Source organism: Cornus florida, unplaced genomic scaffold, assembly GCF_030987335.1.
Source record: "Cornus florida cultivar Cherokee Brave unplaced genomic scaffold, ASM3098733v1 CherokeeBrave_3.0.0_Hap2_Chr08, whole genome shotgun sequence".
Lineage (NCBI taxonomy): Eukaryota > Viridiplantae > Streptophyta > Magnoliopsida > Cornales > Cornaceae > Cornus > Cornus florida.
Genome location: NW_026775578.1, coordinates 19,349,859 through 19,369,122, shown reverse-complemented (window position 1 = coordinate 19,369,122; position 19,264 = coordinate 19,349,859). Strand labels below are relative to the sequence as shown.

General features: G+C 34.6%; 2 protein-coding genes across 2 annotated transcripts; both read left to right on the top strand.

Annotated features, from left to right (window-relative positions):
• The first annotated feature begins 125 nt into the window (after positions 1–125).
• LOC132270635 (transcription factor LHW) lies at positions 126–8,645 on the top strand. Its single transcript, XM_059771812.1, has 10 exons — positions 126–953; positions 1,860–2,081; positions 2,230–2,311; positions 2,704–2,745; positions 2,825–2,884; positions 3,626–5,503; positions 5,606–5,707; positions 6,076–6,216; positions 6,354–6,479; positions 8,025–8,645. Exons 1-10 carry the CDS (start codon positions 859–861, stop codon positions 8,196–8,198), a joined length of 2,922 nt encoding a protein of 973 aa, XP_059627795.1. The 5' UTR covers positions 126–858; the 3' UTR covers positions 8,199–8,645.
• Positions 8,646–13,610: 4,965 nt separating this feature from the next.
• On the top strand, positions 13,611–16,395 carry LOC132269823 (aluminum-activated malate transporter 2-like). The gene is made up of 7 exons (XM_059771059.1): positions 13,611–13,896; positions 14,239–14,379; positions 14,578–14,850; positions 15,090–15,202; positions 15,289–15,435; positions 15,616–16,099; positions 16,367–16,395. The coding sequence occupies exons 1-7, from the start codon at positions 13,611–13,613 to the stop codon at positions 16,393–16,395; spliced, it is 1,473 nt and encodes a 490-aa protein (XP_059627042.1).
• Positions 16,396–19,264: the final 2,869 nt, after the last annotated feature.

The following is a 19,264-nucleotide window of genomic DNA, read 5'->3' as shown; positions in this document are numbered from 1 at the left end:
TTCGCACAAAAGCCGAGGGCAATGGTACATGACGTCATGGCGATAGCAACCCGCACTAACGCAACGCCTTCCAGTGTGTGTAAAAAACACACAGACACAGACTCAAACATCTCTCTGACTCTAAAGCCTGAGCAGTGTGGCAGGCAGTGACCCCAACCCCTCCAATAAAGCCGAAAGAGAAGGAGAGAGTGCACAAACACTACTAAACCACCACCCCCCTCCCCTCGATACCGACAAAATTTTCACTCTCTCTGTAATTTCTCCCAAAACCATGTCCCTTTCTCCAAACCCTCTTCTTCTTCATTAGTCTTTGGCGCATTTTAGCACACTCCCACAGAATCACCATAACCACTCAACACCACCTCACAAACTCACCAACCAACCCCCTCCTCCTCCTCCTCCTCCTCAAACCCAAACATAGACAAACAATATATATTTTATATAATTGTTTTGTGATCTTTGGTTTTTGATTTTTGAGCTCAAATGGAGAAGGTTATAGCCGACTACGAGCTCAAAGTGTGTGGAATAGTTTAGGTTGTTGTTGTCAAGCGTCTTTCTCTTTTTCTCTCTCTCTCTCTCTTTTTTCTCTTTCTCTATCTAGAATGGGTTGCCGGAAGCTGATGATCTCGGGGAATTTGGATCCGGAGAGGAAGAGGAGTGGGGGTTTGAGGACCAAACAGGCGGGGCGAGGGTCGTGCCGTGGGAGCTAGGCCAGACCGGAATATTTTCCGGCGCAACTGATCGATCGACGTTTCTCTCTCTCTATATTTCTATATCTATCTGTTCGTGCATGGTCGTGTAGTCTTCATTTTGTACTTCATTCACTGTTTGATTCAAGTTTCTTCACGACTCGGAGCTATGGGCTATCTGCTGAAAGAAGCTTTAAAGACTGTCTGTGGCGTCAATCAGTGGTCTTATGCCGTCTTTTGGAAGACTGGTTGCCAAAACCCTAAGTAAGTTCGCGGCTCTCGCGTTTGCCCAAATCTTTAAAGCTTACGACTTTATGTGAATTTCTGTTTGGTTGCTGAGCAAATGGAGGAAAAATGTGTTCTCTGAACTTTTAAACTTTTTTCTAACTTACATGTAAATCTCTGTTTGGCTGTTAAGAATTTGAAGAAAAATCTTTAAAGCTTCGTCTTTTATTTACTGTTTTTTTGGATCCCCTTCATGTAGATATATATATATATATATATATATTTTCCCGGCAGAATTTGTATCATTAAGAGAAAAATAGAATATTGAGTCTCATGGTCGTTGTTTAGATTTTTTCGTAAACAAGAATTTGCTCAAGTAATTAAAGCAACATTGGGGTTTCTTTTGTCCCCATAATATCTCTCCCTTTAACCTTTATTTCCTTAAATTTTCTTAGTTATATGAATTTGTAGTTGTGTGGTTGATTTGGTTTCTAAGATATGATTTGACGCGATATAGCTTTATTGGATATTGTTGTCCCGTTTTTATGCTAAATCTGATCTTTTTTGTTTCCTGTTTCTGGAGTATTTTGTTTGTTTTGTTCTGCTTTGTCTTACCGAATCCTAGTGATAAAAAAAGTAGATTTGTTTTACTTTGACTAACCTCTTCTGCTCTACTGTTTTCTTGTACGTAAATCTACTGATTTAGAATTTGTCTTCATTGTTTGGTTGTATACGATTTTATTTTATTTATTGTTTTTAGTAAGAAATATATATTTATCTGTTCTTTATCAGCAAGTAGGAGAGAAATCTTCAGATCTGTTGCTTTCTGTAAATTGATTGTGAAATTTTAGTGTCTGGATGATTCTTGATTGTCTTCATTACAATTTTCTAATAATTGTTAAGTGAGTGATTATTCTTATTAACGAATGGGTTTTGATTTGTCAGGCTTTTAATTTGGGAAGAATGCTATTATGAACCCATACAATATCCTGCACTTTCACATATTTCTGGAATTGAGAGCCCAGATCTAGCGTTTGAAGATTGGGAATCATGCTGGGTTCCTGCTGAAGCTCGGTCTTCTCATCTTGGGGTCCAAGCACAGGAAAAAGTCCATTCGCTTATGAACAAGATGATGATCGATAACCATATTAATGTTGTTGGTGAAGGGTATGATTATTTTTCATCTTTGTTCCATTCCACACTTGAGCCTTGTTTTTAATTTTATTATTTTATTTTTTATGATTCCCTTGTTGTATGGGACAATAAAAGCATAAATGGTCTTAATATAGTTGTCATTTGTAATTTTGTTTTTCAGTCTGGTTGGACGGGCTGCATTTACTGGAAAGCATCAGTGGATTTTGTCAGAGAAGTATGATAGAGAAGCCCATCCTCCGGAGGTATAAATAAAAATGGGTATTTCTGCTAGTGGTTAAAGTGCAAAGGTTAAGCATCAGTAGATGACATCTATATTTCATATTCATGTATTACCTTCTAATGCACACCAAAAGTGCAAATTGGAAGTTTCAGAGAAAAATTAAGTGATTTATGCTTGAGTTGCTTTATCACTTAGAATCCGCCAATGTGTTTGTTTTGTTCCATGAGAGTCTAGCTGGTTTGTTAACTTGTGGAAGCTAAACAGAATGATAATGGGGACTAATAAATTCAAAGCGTTTTTGGTATACGATTCCTTTTTATGGTGGTACAAGTCATTTGTAAAGGCCAGTATACCAAGAGATTGGATACATTATCTGAACTTAATTTGACTTCTGTATTGTGGGTAATTTTTTAGGTTCTAAGTCAGGTGCGCCAACAATTTTCAGCTGGCATGCAGGTACAATAGTTTTCGCTGTTCTGTTGTCTAGAATGCCCTTTATTTTGCTGGTCAATCACAAATGATGTTTGGTTTGCAGACAGTTGCAGTAATTCCTGTTCTTACTCACGGTGTTGTTCAACTTGGTTCTTCCTTGGCTGTAAGTCCCTTAATTTCCTTGTTTATTTGTTATATTCTGATATAGTAATGTCAAAACAATTTTTAAAACTCACATTCTAGTGTTTTATATAATGTTGACGTAAGTAGTACCTTGTCACTGTGTTTGGTGGCAGTAAATTGTTTTGTGACAATTTAAGTTTGAAGTGGAAGTCTGGTGTCTATTGGTTCATCTTACTACTCTCATCCCGTCAGTGGTTTTCTCATTGACCTATCAAAAGGTTATCTATTCCATGGGCAAACTCTTTGGTAGGTTGGTCCATTATGTTTCAGGAAAAAGTTTATCGAAATTTGTTGAGATTGAAGTGTTTAAAACCAACCTTCTATTCCCAACCAGAAGTATGTATTTTATCTCTCTATTAGGTTTGTGTGGGGTCAATGTAGTTTAACTGTTGTGGCCAAATCAGATACATTTATTTGTGCAGTTCTGAGTCAATGATATTGACTTCCAATTAGGCAAGAGGAGTATGGACTTTCTATGTTAAAAAGCATGATTGATACCTTTGTCTAAGTGCTGGCAATATTGGCAGTAATTTAGAGTTGAAAAGTCTCCACTTTTTAGTTGTCTTCTGTATTTTGGCATCACTTCTAATTAAACAGCCATAATCTGATGCTAATTAATTTAATGCCAGTATTGGTTTGTTCATAATTCTGAAGAATCATGTCATTTTATGTTGGTTTCTTCAAGCTCTTTTCTGAAAGTTTGCTATCTTTGCTGCCCTAGATTATGGAGAATATGGGATTTGTGAATCATGTGAAGACGTTAATTCTTCAACTGGGATGTGTTCCTGGTGCTTTGTTATCTGAAAATTATACAGCAGAAGAACCTGATTTTAAGATTGGGGTACCTGTCTGTCCTGGAAAATCTGTTTCTGCTGATGTGACTGGGAATTATAAGGTGATGAACGCCATTCCTTTTGCTGCTGAAAGCTGCAGCCAACAAAGCATCTCATGTCCGGCTTCAGGACTTGATCAGCCTTGTCATTCTCTAACAAGACACATGCAGAATAACCTGCAGAGTGCTGCTTCAACATTTGAAACCCCTAACCTGACCCAAAATTCGGTTAAATACCATGAGGACTCCTGCCAACAAGAAGTTCTTCCAGCAATGAAAGGGGACCTTCCTTTCAGAAGCCTAGATAACAGAGTAACAGGACCTGAAGTGATGCCCTCAAATTCAGAGGTATGGATGAACCAGCAGCCTTCTTTGTACACTTCAATTTCTGGATTTGATCAACATCCTTGTGTTGACCCATCATCTGCAAATTGTAGCAGCTTAAGATTAATGGAAGAACATATCTTGCCAGATGCTGGTGTACGAGAGCATACTAACAATAGTTTAAGTACATCCAGTGGCTTTATTGCATCTCAGTTGAGATCTAATGGAGGCCTAATTTCTAGTTCTTTCGAAGATCCTATTACTAACCCGTCTCTTGAAGGAAGTCAGTTGCCAAATGGAGTGGGTAGTCATCTGAGATCGATGTCAAATCCATGTTCTCTGCCAAATTCTCACAGAGCAGCTAATAGTAATATTTCTTGCGCACATCTTGCTGGTAGTGGGCATCAAAATGCTGGTTCATCTAAAACTGCGGTGTTGACATCTGATCTCGTGGATCATTTGACTACTAGTCACTCGCTTTCATGCATCTCTGATCGAAGACATCATCATACAAAAGACAAGTCTACTGAAATTGAGTTGGCTTGGAGAAAAGAAAAAGTAGAAAATGATTTATTTCAAGCCCTTTTCATCCCGTCAGCCCATCTGGATGAACAAATTGGTTCAAGTGTCCACATTCCTGGTTTTCTTCATGAAAGCCAGAAGCATGACCATGGACATCAGAGTTCAAGGTCCGAAAATGCTAAATATGAAGATGCATGTGTTGAAACTCCATCGGGGGATGACTTGTTTGATATTTTGGGTGTGAATTTTAAAAACAAACTATTTAATACTGGTTGGAATAATGCTCTTAATAATGGGCCAGACTCAAACACAAAAAAATTGGGAAGGAATAATGATACATCTATGAATATTCAGGATGGGATTTCTGAATTATATTCTGTTGATGGAGGAAACTCGAACAGTGGTATTTTCTCTCCGACTGCCTCTGACCACCTATTAGATGCTGTTGTCTCTAGTGTTCACTCTGCTTCCAAGCAGAGCTCAGATGATAATTTGTCTAGTAGGAAGACATTAACTAAGATTGGTAGATACTCTGTTCCTAATGCATCTCCCCCCTATGGTTCGCTTAATGCGCCTGACCAGCTGCAAGGAGAGTTATTTGGCATCTCCAAGTCTCTGAGTAAAGCAGGGGCAGTAGGAACTTCTTCATTTAGATCCGAGTGTAGTGGGGAAAATGCAGGAACCTACTCTCAGACTACCTCCATTTATGGATCTCAAATTAGTTCGTGCATTGAACGGGGTCATAATATGAAGCATAATAGTAGTATTTCAACTGGATATTCTAAGAGGCCTGAGGAAGCAAGCAAAACAAATCGCAAAAGGCTTAAGCCTGGAGAGAACCCTAGACCTAGGCCAAAAGATCGCCAGATGATACAAGATCGTGTGAAAGAGTTGAGGGAAATCGTACCAAATGGAGCAAAGGTGATGCCACTTCTCTAAGACCCTTTTTTAATCTTTTATCATTAAAATTTTATGTTGTTCTGGTGCTGATGTTATTATTTCATCCCTGATATGGTTTAACAGTGTAGCATTGATGCACTGCTGGAGCGTACCATCAAACATATGCTTTTCTTGCAAAGTGTCACGAAGCATGCAGACAAGCTAAAACAAACAGGGGATTCCAAGGTGCAGACAACTCTCTTTATTGCATTTCTTAGTTACAATCCCTTGTTGAAGTTGTTTTGGATAAGACTTGTTTTATTACTTTGCCAAACTTTTTCGTGCGTGGGTTGCTTCTTGTTGGAAGGTAGAGGATGAGATTTATGAAGAGAGGAAAAAATGTGTGCTAAAAATCTTGTTAAACTTGAAGATACTTTCTTGTGGGAGGAATGTCACTGAGAATTGGAGAAAGTAGGTTTTACTGTTTAGAATTTTGCAAAAATAAAAGGTTCTATAGAATATTGGTAGATCGTTTTATGATTTGTATTACAGAAGACAGTTAAACTGAAGTGAACTACTGTCATACTTTGTCTTGTTCTCATGTGAAACTACAGATTATCAGCAAGGAAGGTGGACTACTATTAAAAGACAACTTTGAGGGAGGAGCAACATGGGCATATGAAGTTGGCTCGCAATCTATGGTCTGCCCTATCATAGTTGAAGATCTGAATCCGCCTCGTCAAATGCTTGTGGAGGTAGTGGCTGCATCGTTTTTTTAAGCTTTATCCTTTACCATCTTGATTATCTGACTTTTAGATGACCGTTTGCCTTGTTTGTATATATTGTTCCTTAATCTTTGTTTTCTTTTTGCTTATTTCGTTGCCTGTGACAGATGCTTTGTGAAGAGCGAGGTTTGTTTTTAGAAATAGCTGATATTATTAGAGGATTGGGATTAACCATCCTGAAGGGGGTAATGGAAACTCGGAATGACAAAATATGGGCACGCTTTGCAGTGGAGGTAACACTTATTTGTGAAATGACTATCATTTGGCAGTTTTATTCTCATTACTTGCTGACCTATCCTTTTTAGGCTGGTGTACAACAAAGCTGTACTTAGAAGAACAGTTGTCTCTCTGTTAACTGATAATTATAATGATAACATCTTTTATTTTTAATAAACATATTGTTTTTAGGTGCTAAAATACTTATTTTTCTGTAAGTATCACTTTGAGTTCTTTGTGCATTCATTAGACTTTCTTTTGCAATTTACAATAAGATCGCTCATGTATGAGAAAATAAACATAAAAGACTAAAGCCCTCAAAATCCTTAAAATATTTTTATGAAAAAAAAGAACATAGAAAATTTGCTTTTTTGTTGACACATTCAAACACTTAGCTTCTGTTTTTGAGTCATGCCTTTTATCTAATTGATTGTATTTAAATATATATATATATATATATATATATTTGATACATATCAATAAATATTTCACAAGGTGGTAGAACTAGTGTTTTCCATTTATTCTCGCAGACCAAAATTCCTCAAGAAAGATGAAAAGAGAGCGCAAAAGCCTCCTCTACCTGAATCACTAAATCTTTTTTTTTTTTTGATAAGTATGCATTCCTTTGCGACGATGAATCACTAAATCTTTCACAATATGCTTGAATGTTTAGTTGAGCTTCTTTCATTCACAGAGGTATTTAAGTTTGCTTTATGCAGTAGTATTGTTTACTGTGCTTCGACTTGGAAGTGACTTGTAAACAACATGACCCAACCAACATGGTTCTGTGGTCATACCCTCACACTTCGAAGCTGACTAGATAGCTTCAGAACATTGCATGTATAAAAAAATTATCAGCATACCTAATTACATATATTATTAAGTATGAAAATGAACTAAATCAATGGTTTGATATGTTAAATAAGGTTATCAAATTAGTTTTACTGCAGTACACCCTATTACAATCAAATTAATTTAGCATCTTCTATGGAGAATATCAATTGCTCTCCATCAAACTTAGATATCCTTGATCATTGTGTACAAGCCATTGCAAGGATAAATTCTTTGTTCTAGTAACTCATCCGTGAATGAAGTCTCATGTCCCAGGTTATGCTCAAATTATCAAAAACCAGTTTCACTTCTAATTTGCTCTTGATGGCTTGATGCTCAGCACTTCAGGTTGAATTTGAACCAAAGAATAGTATTGAGTCTATTGACCTTGATTACTCGATACTGGAAGTAAGAGACTATATCACTCTCTCTAATATTACTGTATTATATTTAAAATAAAATTGAATACATCAATTATTATTACACAAATCCTCAGGGTTTACATTGCTTTGTCTGGATTTCATGTTCGATTTTTCTTGGGTATTTAATTGTCACGTTATGTTTCATGTTAGATATTTCTTGGGTATTTAATGTTAAATTACGTGGGAGTATTAGTTCTACAGTTTGTCACATGTTGAATTGGATGGTTAGTTCCTTACTTTACGTGCCAAAAGCATTTGAAGTTCAAGCCTCAACATATTTGTACAGTGTCTCACTAGTTTTGTATACAGGCCAACAGAGACGTCACAAGGATGGAAATATTTATCTCCCTTGTTCGCCTTTTGGAGCAAACCATAAAGTGCAGTGCAGTCAATGACATTGATCACGACAACATGATGCTCCACCAGTCTTTCCACCAAGCTGCCTCCATACCTGCAACTGGTAGGCATTGTAGTTTTCAATGAGCTGCCTGCTATCTTGCTGTTTGGTCTGAATATGTTGAGAGCAAGCCTAGTTTCTGCTTGCCATGACTAACATGACCCCCAGACCGATACCTTGGGTGGTTCCAAGTTCCAACTCCAGCTGACATTTTTGTCTCCCGTAAACTTTACTGCGACTTCATTCACTTTGAAGCTTAGGCAATGTTATGCTCCTCGAAACACTATTTATTTGTGTATTGTTACAGGAAATATCTGAATGTATCGATCGAATTCCATAGACATACTTTTGAGAAATGGTTACTGATCGCGCCAGATATCTCCTTTTTATCATTCTTTTTCTTTTTTCTCCCCTTAGTGGGTAAGCTTAAATATTGGAGAGGGGTTAAGGTAGCAATATGTTTGTAGTGGGCTCATTGGTTTCAAATGTACATAAATATTGGGACATGAAATGAAGAGTTGGGTTTCTATTTATTTATTACTTGTAATTATTCCCCCTATTCCCCCTCTACTTCTATTTATATGTTTTATTGATACAATAATACCCTCTCATGTCAAGTGACATGAACTCTCTTTTATTTTACTAAGGGTACGACTATCAAGAGAGCCTGATATGAGCTCTCTTTATTAACCACCTAGGAAGCACGGACACCCTAGGAAAAGGCCTGGAGCTAGAAGAGTATGTGAAAAAATTATGGTACTCGAGTAATTGTGAGCTCAATTTAGTGATTCCGTACTAGGAAATGGCCTGGAGCTAGAAGAGTATGAAAAACTTATGGTACTCGCGTAATTGTGAGCTCAATTTAGTGATAATCTCACTGCAGATGTTAACAAAAGAATAGATATGGAGCACATCAACGGGTATCATAATAAGTAATTTAATCAACACTGGGCTACCCACCTAAAATCTGCACGATAGGGGTGCAGCTCTCAACCAACTTCCTCTCATACACAATATTTGGTCCCCTCATGTTAGTGATGCATGTTAGGAAAATATTGTAATGTTAAGCTTACAGTCCAATATTTTTCTAACGTGTATCACTAAGTGGAGGGGACCGATTTATTATTGCACAGGAGAGAAGAGTTTGGAGTTTGATCGTCTTATGGAGAAAATCATAGTGTGTTGCTTCTACTTACAAAGGTGTCAAATTTATTAAAATACAAAGATTAATTTTCGCCTGTACATATGTTTTATGTACTCACTCAGAATATATTCGTAGACATACAAAGACTAATTTTGGTACACTAACAGAAAAATTGATTGTTGGGAAGAATATATTCAAGCAAATTATGCATAATTTTCATGTCCAATCAATTAAGCAAACTATTGTGTGGCGTTCATCCCCCTATTCATCAACCCAAATGAGGAGATATGCCTGTAGATTTATAAATGATGCCTGCAAGAAGGATTTGGACCACTCATGAGTATGAAAAAGAAGAAAGGACAGAGATGACAAGGTTCGGATGCGAGGGAAGCTAGGAAGGAAATGTACATAGAAAGGAGAGAGATGACAAGGTTCGGATGCGAGGGAAGCTAGGAAGGAAATGTACACAGAAGGAAAAGACTGTACTTTTTGCTCTGGATTGATTGTTTCCATCAGTGTTTTTCAAGTTTTTGATTCCTTTGTTTATCCATATTACCGTTCAAGTCACATCGATTGACGTTGCTAAAGTTTTGGTAAAAAGGCATACACACACACACACACAGCCGGATCGAGATTTTTGAGGGGGGGATAATTTTAATAGTGTTTCTTTCAAAAATTTAAAGTATGAAATGAAAAAAAAAAAAATCAGTGGGGCAAATTATAATTTTAGTGGGGGCATCTTCATAAATTATAAAAAATTTAAAGTATAAAATGCTAAAAAAAAGAATCTAGTGGGGACGAATTGTAATTTTAGTGAAGGTATTTTCATAAATTTTAAAACATTTAGGATATAAAATGAAAATATTAAAAGATGAAAACATATAGCTTTTATAAGTTATTGTTCTCCTCACATGTATGTTTGATAACTTTAAGCATCAAATGGCGATGAAGTGATAGTTAAAGGGGATGAAGAGAGTGTCAAGTTGAAGAAAGTTTCCCAAGAAGTTGAAGTTGAAGTAGAAGTTGAAGTTGATTGAAATCTGAAATTGAATTGTTGAAGGAAGATATATAATTTTAGGCATTTGAAAGTCACCGGAGTGTAACAGAAAGGAAGAAGAGTAGGCATACATGGCAAAAAGGCTTAGTCTAATAAGGCTCATTTGTCCCGTATCGAATTTGGATGGGAAAGTGATTGGGTATAAATGGGTGAGCATGTAGCACTACCCAATAGCTTAAACTTTTGGGTAAATGGGCAAGCGCCCACCTATTACAATTGGTATTAGAGTTAGAATCAGAGCCAGATCCAGTCTTTGATCCCAGCTCGGAGAGCGTCCGAATTGGGGTATAAATGGGTGGTATTGGTATTTTCTCACATTTCAAAGTAAAATGTGGAAGTTTAAATCTCTATAGGGGAAATGCGGGTTCTTTGGTGGAGAGTTTAAATCCCCTAAACCTTTAGGGGCAATTGGGTGTGTGAGTGAATTTTTTGTATATATAAAAAGAGAGAGGATGAATTACACTTGTTTTCCCTCTAGTTAGGGTTTATGACACTTACCTTATTAGTATTTTGAATAATTACAATTACCTCCCTTTTAGTTGCATGTAACAAGAAGTCAATCCCTGCTTTCAGTTTCGTGATCACGGATGATCAATGCTGATGTAACAAGTTTTTTAACTTAATATGATAAATATGCCCATCAAATTAGTATGAAGACACTATTATTCAAAACTTGTTGAGCAAAAAGATAATTATACCCCTAACTCACACCATTTTCGTAAATATAATTTCCTTTAATTATAGGGGTACAATTATCTTTTTGCACAACAAGTATTGAACAAAAGTGCATTCACGACAATTTGAAAGACATATTTATCATTTCATCATCTTTGATTGTGTGAAATTACCGGTAAAGTCGGTTTGTTCCACACATAACTAAAAGAAAAATAATTGTAATTATTCAAAATATAAGAAAGTAAGTGTAATTGATCCCAGAAAAAAAATAATCATAAGTTTTAACAACAGCTAAACAAAAGGAAGCTGTCAGCTCTCTTCATAACCAAGCAAAGATAAAGGAGCAAATTGCACAACACTACCAACCAAGCCAAAGGCTATAAATGGCAGGGAAATTGAAAATAGATAACATCCATACAGAGGAATGTGCCTCAGATATCAACCCAATCAGCTTTAAACAAGAGGTTTTACAACCCTAAAGTTTTGTCAAAATCCTACTAATGCCCCACTAACAAAACCTAATTTGTCTAACTCGATTGTAATCATGCCCCCCACTAACAAAATCCCTTATACATTTTTGCCCGCAAGATCGCCACCAGCACCTCCTCTATCTCCCTTTCTAAATTTCACAATATTATTGACTTATCTACCTATTTGTTTTTTTTTTTTTTGTTTTTGGGAAAGGTAACTTATTTATCTTTGAAGATCTTACTAAGCTTGAAAGGACATCTCCAATGGACTCTCCGAATTTATCACATCAACATTTTCTCATAGTCACGTTAGCATTTTTCATAACCACGTTAACGTTTTAGAATTTCTAAATTTTAGCTATCGGATGTACTCCAATGGTGCATTTTCGCAATTCAAAAATATTAATGTTTTAATATTTTTAAAATTTAAAATAAAATTTATTTTTTAACTTTTTTCCTAGACTATATTTTTAACGGCTATATTTATAACGGCTATATTTTTCATGTTATATAAACAACCATTTAATATCATTTGATTTATTAATTTTTAGTGAAAACAAAGACATATTTTTTTTAATAAAAAAAATCATATTTGAAATAAACAATGAAAAGTTTCTAATATCATTTGAAATAAACAATGAAATGTTTTTTTTTTTAATAAATGAATAAATATGTATATAATTATTTTAAAAAAAATTAAAAAATAGGTTTTTGTGCCAATATAGCCGTTAAGGCACTATTTGGGTTAGCCAAACAATGCATAAAACGGCTATATGTAAATAGGAATATTTAAAAACTAATTTTTTTTTTTAAAAAAAAAAACACTTTTTCTATTTTTTTAAAACTTTTTTTGCCCAAAAAAGCCTTTAAGGCATTGTTTGGCCTCTTTTGTTCAATTATTTTGAGGGAAAAAAAAGAAGAAAAAAAGAAGACCAAAATCAGCCAAAAAACTGATTTTTTTTTTTTTAATTTATTATTATTATTATTATTTTTTTCTAGCCAAACATGCCCTTAGAACAGTGTTCTGGGTAACTGTCAGATTTGGGCCATAATAAAAAAATTAAAAGAAAATGGAGGCGAATCGCCAACAGGGTCACGGAATACCACGACCCATTCCGCTATCTAATGGGTGGGGCCCAATTTTTGGCTACCCATTGGAGCGGTCCAATCTTCAAACCAGGCCCTTCTTCGTCGAGTTTTGGTCCATTGGACCTGCTCTAACTTTTTCATTTTTAGAGAGAAAAAAGTTTAGCGGGGAGAAAGTTATGAGTATACAGAGATCTTTAAAGGTAGATAAATCAATAGGGCTTGAGATTCAGACACATTCGACTAAAATTATATGAATAAGGGATGACGTCACGATGCTATCATCAGATTTAATGACATTATCTCCACTCACATAAAATAGCCCCCTTACTTAATTATCATTATTCCAAGTCAGTATTACTAAGAAATTTCTTAACTTGGTTCCGTTGTTCCTAAAAGATGTTTACTGAGAAGAGAAATTTCTTTGAAGATCTCAGGAGAGAAATTTCTTAAATTGTTCCTATATAAAGATAGTGACAAAAAAGAGAGTCCACGCGGTCATCTAAGGCGTGCAAAACAGTACTTCTAAAGTTGTTGATCAATGGGACACAGTTCATGTTTTTACTTTTGCATGGCTAGGTGTCATCATCAGTACACAAGACCTACCATATGTAATTGGCTAATTCCAATCGACAGGGGAACTACTGCTGTAAAAGTCAAGTCATTCACATATGATGATACACATATACAACTATATCTATATATATATATATACTTAAAGAAGCTGTAGCCATGCTGCTGTTTATGGGTTACAGATATATATCATCCAAAGTTAGAATCCACTCGGCCAACTTTCCATTCCCACCCTTAATTTCTTTCAGTGAACTTCCTTACTTTGTACTTGCATTGTACAAAAAGATGATAAGACGTGTCCATAAAAGTTTGTGTGCGTGTGTGTATGTTTTTTATTTTTATTTTTATTTTTATTTTTTTATATATTTTTGTCCGAGTCCCTACTTATAAATATATGAGTTTTCCACGAGGCATCTTTAATACATACACACATCACACACATTATTTTATTACAGTTGATGAAAATTTTGATTAATTTCCTCAGCATTTAGCCATGGAGATGGAGTCCGGAAGGCGTGGTGATGATCGGAAAGCGGGTGACGGTTGGTGGTGGGTGAAGGGTGTGCCAAAGAAGTTAAAAGAAAAGATGGTTGAGGTTGCTAGGAATACAAAGGAGGTGGGACAAGATGATCCCAGAAGAATTATTCATTCTCTCAAAGTTGGACTAGCTCTCACCTTCGTTTCTTTAATCTACTACTTTCACCCTCTTTACCAAAATTTTGGTGTCTCTGCAATGTGGGCTGTGCTCACTGTAGTGGTGGTTTTTGAATTCTCTGTTGGTAAGTTCATATACACTATTTTAGCTCCACTAAATTCATAAAGACAATCTAATATATATATATATATATATATATATATATATATATATATAAATATATATTTTGTGAGAACCCTTTTCTATTTTTAAAAGAAAATGGTATTAAGACATGCTTGTACACTTTGTACCCATGTGATGCATTGTGATGGGATCTACTTTGGGTTCCATCACATGCATTCTATGGATGTAAAACCTTCTGGTTTTTTTATTTTAATCGTGCTTTACTTATGTTGTGATTTTTTATTTTATTTTATTTATTGAGTATAACAATACATTATATGAATGTTTTTGGCATATTTTTCAGGTGCAACACTTGGAAAAGGCTTCAATAGGGGAGTGGCAACACTGCTAGCTGGTGCTCTTGGTGTTGGAGCTCATCACTTGGCTAGTCTATCAGGAAATATTGCCCACCCCATACTACTCGGGTTATTCGTTTTCTTACAAGGTAGATAGACACACACACACACACACACAAGCCACTTGACAACTTGAACCATGCAAGTTCATGCAATTGACTTATTTAGAGTTCACATTATGTCATCTTAATAGTACAATCGCCACTCTAGTCACTCCAAATTTCCAAATAATTTCATTAATGGTTAAAATTGTTCCATTTATTCATGATTTGTTGGGTCTTTTGCAGCTACAGCGGCAACGTTTGTTCGATTCATTCCTGAAGTGAAGGCCAAATACGATTACGGATTATTGGTATTTATATTAACATTCTGTATGGTTTCTGTGTCTGGTCTCCGAAATGATGAAATACTGGATTTGGCCTACAAGAGGCTATCCACAGTTTTCATGGGTGCCTCTGCCTGTGTGATTGTATCCATTCTAGTCTGTCCCGTTTGGGCTGGTGAAGATCTTCACAACCTAGTAGCTCTCAACATCGAAAGGCTTGGAAATTTCCTAGAAGGTACATGTTTTATATTCAATAATAAAATCATCAACACACACAAACTTGGACTGTCAACTACTGTGTAAACACATTTCAACTGTCAATTTGTGCTACCTCAATTAATGAAAACTCAAGAGACGTTGTTATTCAGACCTAATAGTCTAGCGGAACAGTCTAGCTGAGACGCTATTCAAACCTAATGGCCTAAGAATCATGATCCAAACTCAAAAAACTTACTTGGAAAAGAAAATGCGCAGGATTTGGAGATGAATACTTGAGAACATCAGAGGATGAAGAATTGAAGGACGACAAGTCGTTTCTGCAAGCTTATAGAAACGTTCTCAACTCGAAATGCTCTGAAGAAACATTGGTGAGTTAAAAATTCTATCTCCATCTTTCTATATCTGAATGATAATGAAAGAAAATGGCTATAACCTATAGTTTGTCAATTGGCAGGCCAATTTTGCTAGGTGGGAACCTGGTCACGGTCGGTTCATGTATCACCATCCATGGAAACAGTACCTGATAATTGGAACCCTCACACGCCAATGTGCCTATCGAATTGAACTTCTTAGTGGCTACCTTAACGTCCCTGAGTCTCAAGTATTATACATTACCCATTACTCGAATTCTGTCTGCATATATAATATGTTATGTATGCTCATTTTAATTAGCATCTGCAAAAATAAACATTTCCTATGAGCAGAATATAGAATTTCATATAAATACATAAGAATTCTCATCAAGCACCTTGTTATATAATATTATTGGCAATTGATGCAGGCAGTGGCACCCCCAGAAATCCGTGAAAAAATTCAGGATACATGCACAAAATTGAGCTTGGAGTCTGGCAAAGCACTAAAAGAGCTAGCATTGGCAGTAAAAACAATGACTCATCCATCCTCTGCCGATCCTCATGTTACTAACTCAAGAAACTCTGCCCAAAATCTTGAATTATTGCTGAAATCAGGCTTGTGGGAAGACACTGACCTCCTAAAGGTCATACCGGTGGCCACAGTGGCGTCGCTGCTGATTGATGTTGTAATCTGTGTGGAGAAAATTGCTGAGTCCATTCATGAGCTTGCTTCCCTTGCACATTTCAAGACCATAGATATGACTGTGTCGCCGGAAAATCCAATGTCAGATCAACTGAGAACTGCAAAATCACATACGGACACTGATAGCCACCACCATGTCATTACAGTGGACAATTCAGATTCTGCTTTCAAGGAAAATGGCAACCCTCAATTTCCAGTGAGCAGTAGATGTACAGAAATTTGTAAATGTGTTAATAATGTATAAATGTACATATTATTCAAAGATAAGTTTTTACTGCTTTGGTTGTTGTGAGATAATCAATGAGAAACTTGACTGGAAGATCCTGAAAATGTATTTTTTTTTTTTTTCTTTTTAATTGATAATGTCCTTTTTCCCTGCTATAATAATGTTTGCCTGCTGTTTAAATTTCATTGTCTTTTTGATCATGTCTTTTTTCCCTGCTGTATTAATTTCATTGTCTTTTTGTTTCTTATAGGTGGTTACCCAGGGACGAATCAATTGTAGTCTCAGCAGAAAGTTAAAAAAATAATAATAATAGTAAATAAAATTAGGATACATATAGGTAAGATCATGCCATCATGGGTTCAAAAAATATTAAGCCTGTGATTGGCTGAGAATAGAGTCTTTTTTTTTTTAGGGCAAATATACAGAATGTAAAAGTACCTCTTTGGGGTTCAAAATCTTTTCTACATTTTTCAAATTGTGGTAGAAAATAGAAAATTGAGAAGCAGAGCGTCCGATCGGATATCTGACTTCACCGTCACACCAAGAACATCACGAAATCTAGAGAAATATTTTGATTGATCACATCACACACTTTACGGCACCCGGTCACCAATTCCTTAAAAAGGGCTAAATTGAAATTTTATACTACAACCCTGTCATCCAATCGTTAGAACGACAAATGGACTTCACCATTGAGTCTAGATAATCCGAAAACCATATGGTACACTTCTTATCGAGGTATCCCTCTCCATCATTCACTTTGACCAGGCCCTTCGACGGGGCGAACGGTCAACCTGAGTTTGACTTTTCACACTAATGGTCAAACTCACCCATGAACTTCACCATTGTGTTTAAAAGGTTCAAAATTTTTTCAAAGTACAGTAGTATTGCCTACCTTCCATCTCCGCCCCACCTTAGACCAAGACAAAATAAAAAAATATTGATTTCAGTTTTTTATAGTATATATTAAGCGTATTTTGGAGTTTTATAAAAAAAGAAAATTTGGTCAAAGACGGTAAATATATATCAGGGGACAATTTACACATATTTTTAAATATTAGAGATTTTATATACACATGCTAAATTGTAGGTGTATTTTTTTACACATTTTTCATACAACAGGGTTTTTTCTTTTTGCACTATACCCTTTCTTAAAATAAGCTTTTATTAAGAAAAAAAGAAAAAGAAAAGAAAAATATACGAAAAATAAAGAGGGCATACCCTCAAAACACAAAGGGGTATACCAATCCCATTTCCAAAATAGAGTTTGCTTCCTTGGCATGGCATCTCATAAAATTGTCCAACTCACATTTTTTTGTTGTATGAAGAGTTGAGGAATATTTGTGACAAATAAAGCCAAAATATAAACTGGACCTCAACTAAACAAAACCTTCCAAAATTATAAGTATAGGTTTAATACATAGTGCGCAAAATGACCAAATTGTGGTCACTTAATGAGTTGATTCTTTTGTTTTTTAAACAAGCTTAGAATTTGACTGATGATCGAGGACCTGTTTTGCAGAGTTGGAAAAAAAAACAAGTAATTGGAACTCCTTATTCTGTACAAAACCAATGGTTTAAAATTGAAAGTGTATATATATATATGTTGAGAACTTCCATCGACCACACAAAATGAAGAAAAAGTAAAATGAAGTGCGTTTTGAGGTGTTTCCTACTATAATCTCCTTCAACCATTTAAAAAGAAAGAATATTCTTTTTCTATGAAGAGTAGAAAGAAGAACATTTGAACCAACTTATCACTTTAATACACTACCACACTTATCATGTAATGCTAGCAACATATCCAAAACCTTTTTTTGGTTTTTTATGTCTTTCCCACTTTTACTCATCATCATTGAGGATAACATATATATCTATACTATTATTAAATATACAAAGCGTTTCAGTATTTCAATATTCAGTATTTTAATATTTATTTATTAATATAAAAAAATATTTATTAATTGTTATAAAACTCTAAAAATTACTTAATAAAATTCAAATTACCTAATAAAATTCAAATTACAAATTACCTAATAAATCTATATTATTATTAAAAGAGTTTTATAAAATAAAATAAAATCTAATTAGACAAGAATAAGTAAACCACAAATTACCTATTTTTATTTTCAATAAAACTCTATTACATTAGACAAAGATATATTTAAAGAGTTTCTATAAAACTCTAATACAAATTACTTATGTATCTATTTATTATGAATTTTTAATAAAAGGAAATCTAATTATACGAGTATTATTAATATAAAAAATTATTTATTAATTGATATAATAAAAGGAAATCTAATTAGAGAAGGATATATTTGAAGAAAATAGAATAATTTATATAAAATTCAACAACAAATTACCTATTTTATTTTCAATAAAACTCTATCATGTTACACAAAGATATATTTAAAGAGTTTCTATAATTTCTAACACAAATTACATATTTTTCTATTTATTATGAGTTTTTTAATAAAATGAAATCTAATTATTCGAGTATTATTAATATATATTTAAAAAAAATAAAATAATTCTTAGAAAACTCTACCACAAATTACCTATTTTATTTTCAATAAAACTCTATCACATTAGACATATATTTAAAGAGTTTCTATAAAACTCTAACACAAACTACCTATTTATTATGAGTTTTTAATATAATGAAATCTAATTATATGGGTATTATTAATATACAAAAAGAAATCTAATAAGACAATGATATATTTGAAGAAAATAAAATAATTTATATAAAATTCTACCACAAATTACCTATTTTATTATTAATAAAACTCTTCAAGAGAGCACATGTCATCAAGCCTATAAATAGAGACATGGAGGAAGGAGGAAAGGAGGCAAAAATTGAGAATTCATAGAATCAAAATATCAAATCATTTTTGATGGGTTCAAAAGCTCTGAAGAAGGAATTTCTCAGAAGAACTCTATATTATTCTTGATGAAAATTATTCTGGCATGGGTTTTTGGATATGTTTAAGTTCAATCAAGCTTGTCTGGTCAAAACAACCCGTGAAATTCTAATTCTCTTGTTAGTAGAAATTGTTTGAACTAAATATTGCCATTCTACTATTCTTTTAGGTGCAGTCCCACTTCATCATGAATTGTGTATGGTTGTAATTTGAATTATTGG

Excerpts from the sequence above, each read along its gene's own strand:
- LOC132270635 (XM_059771812.1), top strand. The coding sequence starts at position 859 with ATGGGCTATCTGCTGAAAGAAGCTTTAAAGACTGTCTGTGGCGTCAAT. Across the intron at positions 2,082-2,229 it reads ATTAATGTTGTTGGTGAAGG|TCTGGTTGGACGGGCTGCAT; the intron begins GTATGATTATTT and ends TTTGTTTTTCAG. Across the intron at positions 2,312-2,703 it reads GAGAAGCCCATCCTCCGGAG|GTTCTAAGTCAGGTGCGCCA; the intron begins GTATAAATAAAA and ends GTAATTTTTTAG.
- LOC132269823 (XM_059771059.1), top strand. The coding sequence starts at position 13,611 with ATGGAGATGGAGTCCGGAAGGCGTGGTGATGATCGGAAAGCGGGTGAC. Across the intron at positions 13,897-14,238 it reads GGTTTTTGAATTCTCTGTTG|GTGCAACACTTGGAAAAGGC; the intron begins GTAAGTTCATAT and ends CATATTTTTCAG. Across the intron at positions 14,380-14,577 it reads GTTATTCGTTTTCTTACAAG|CTACAGCGGCAACGTTTGTT; the intron begins GTAGATAGACAC and ends GGTCTTTTGCAG.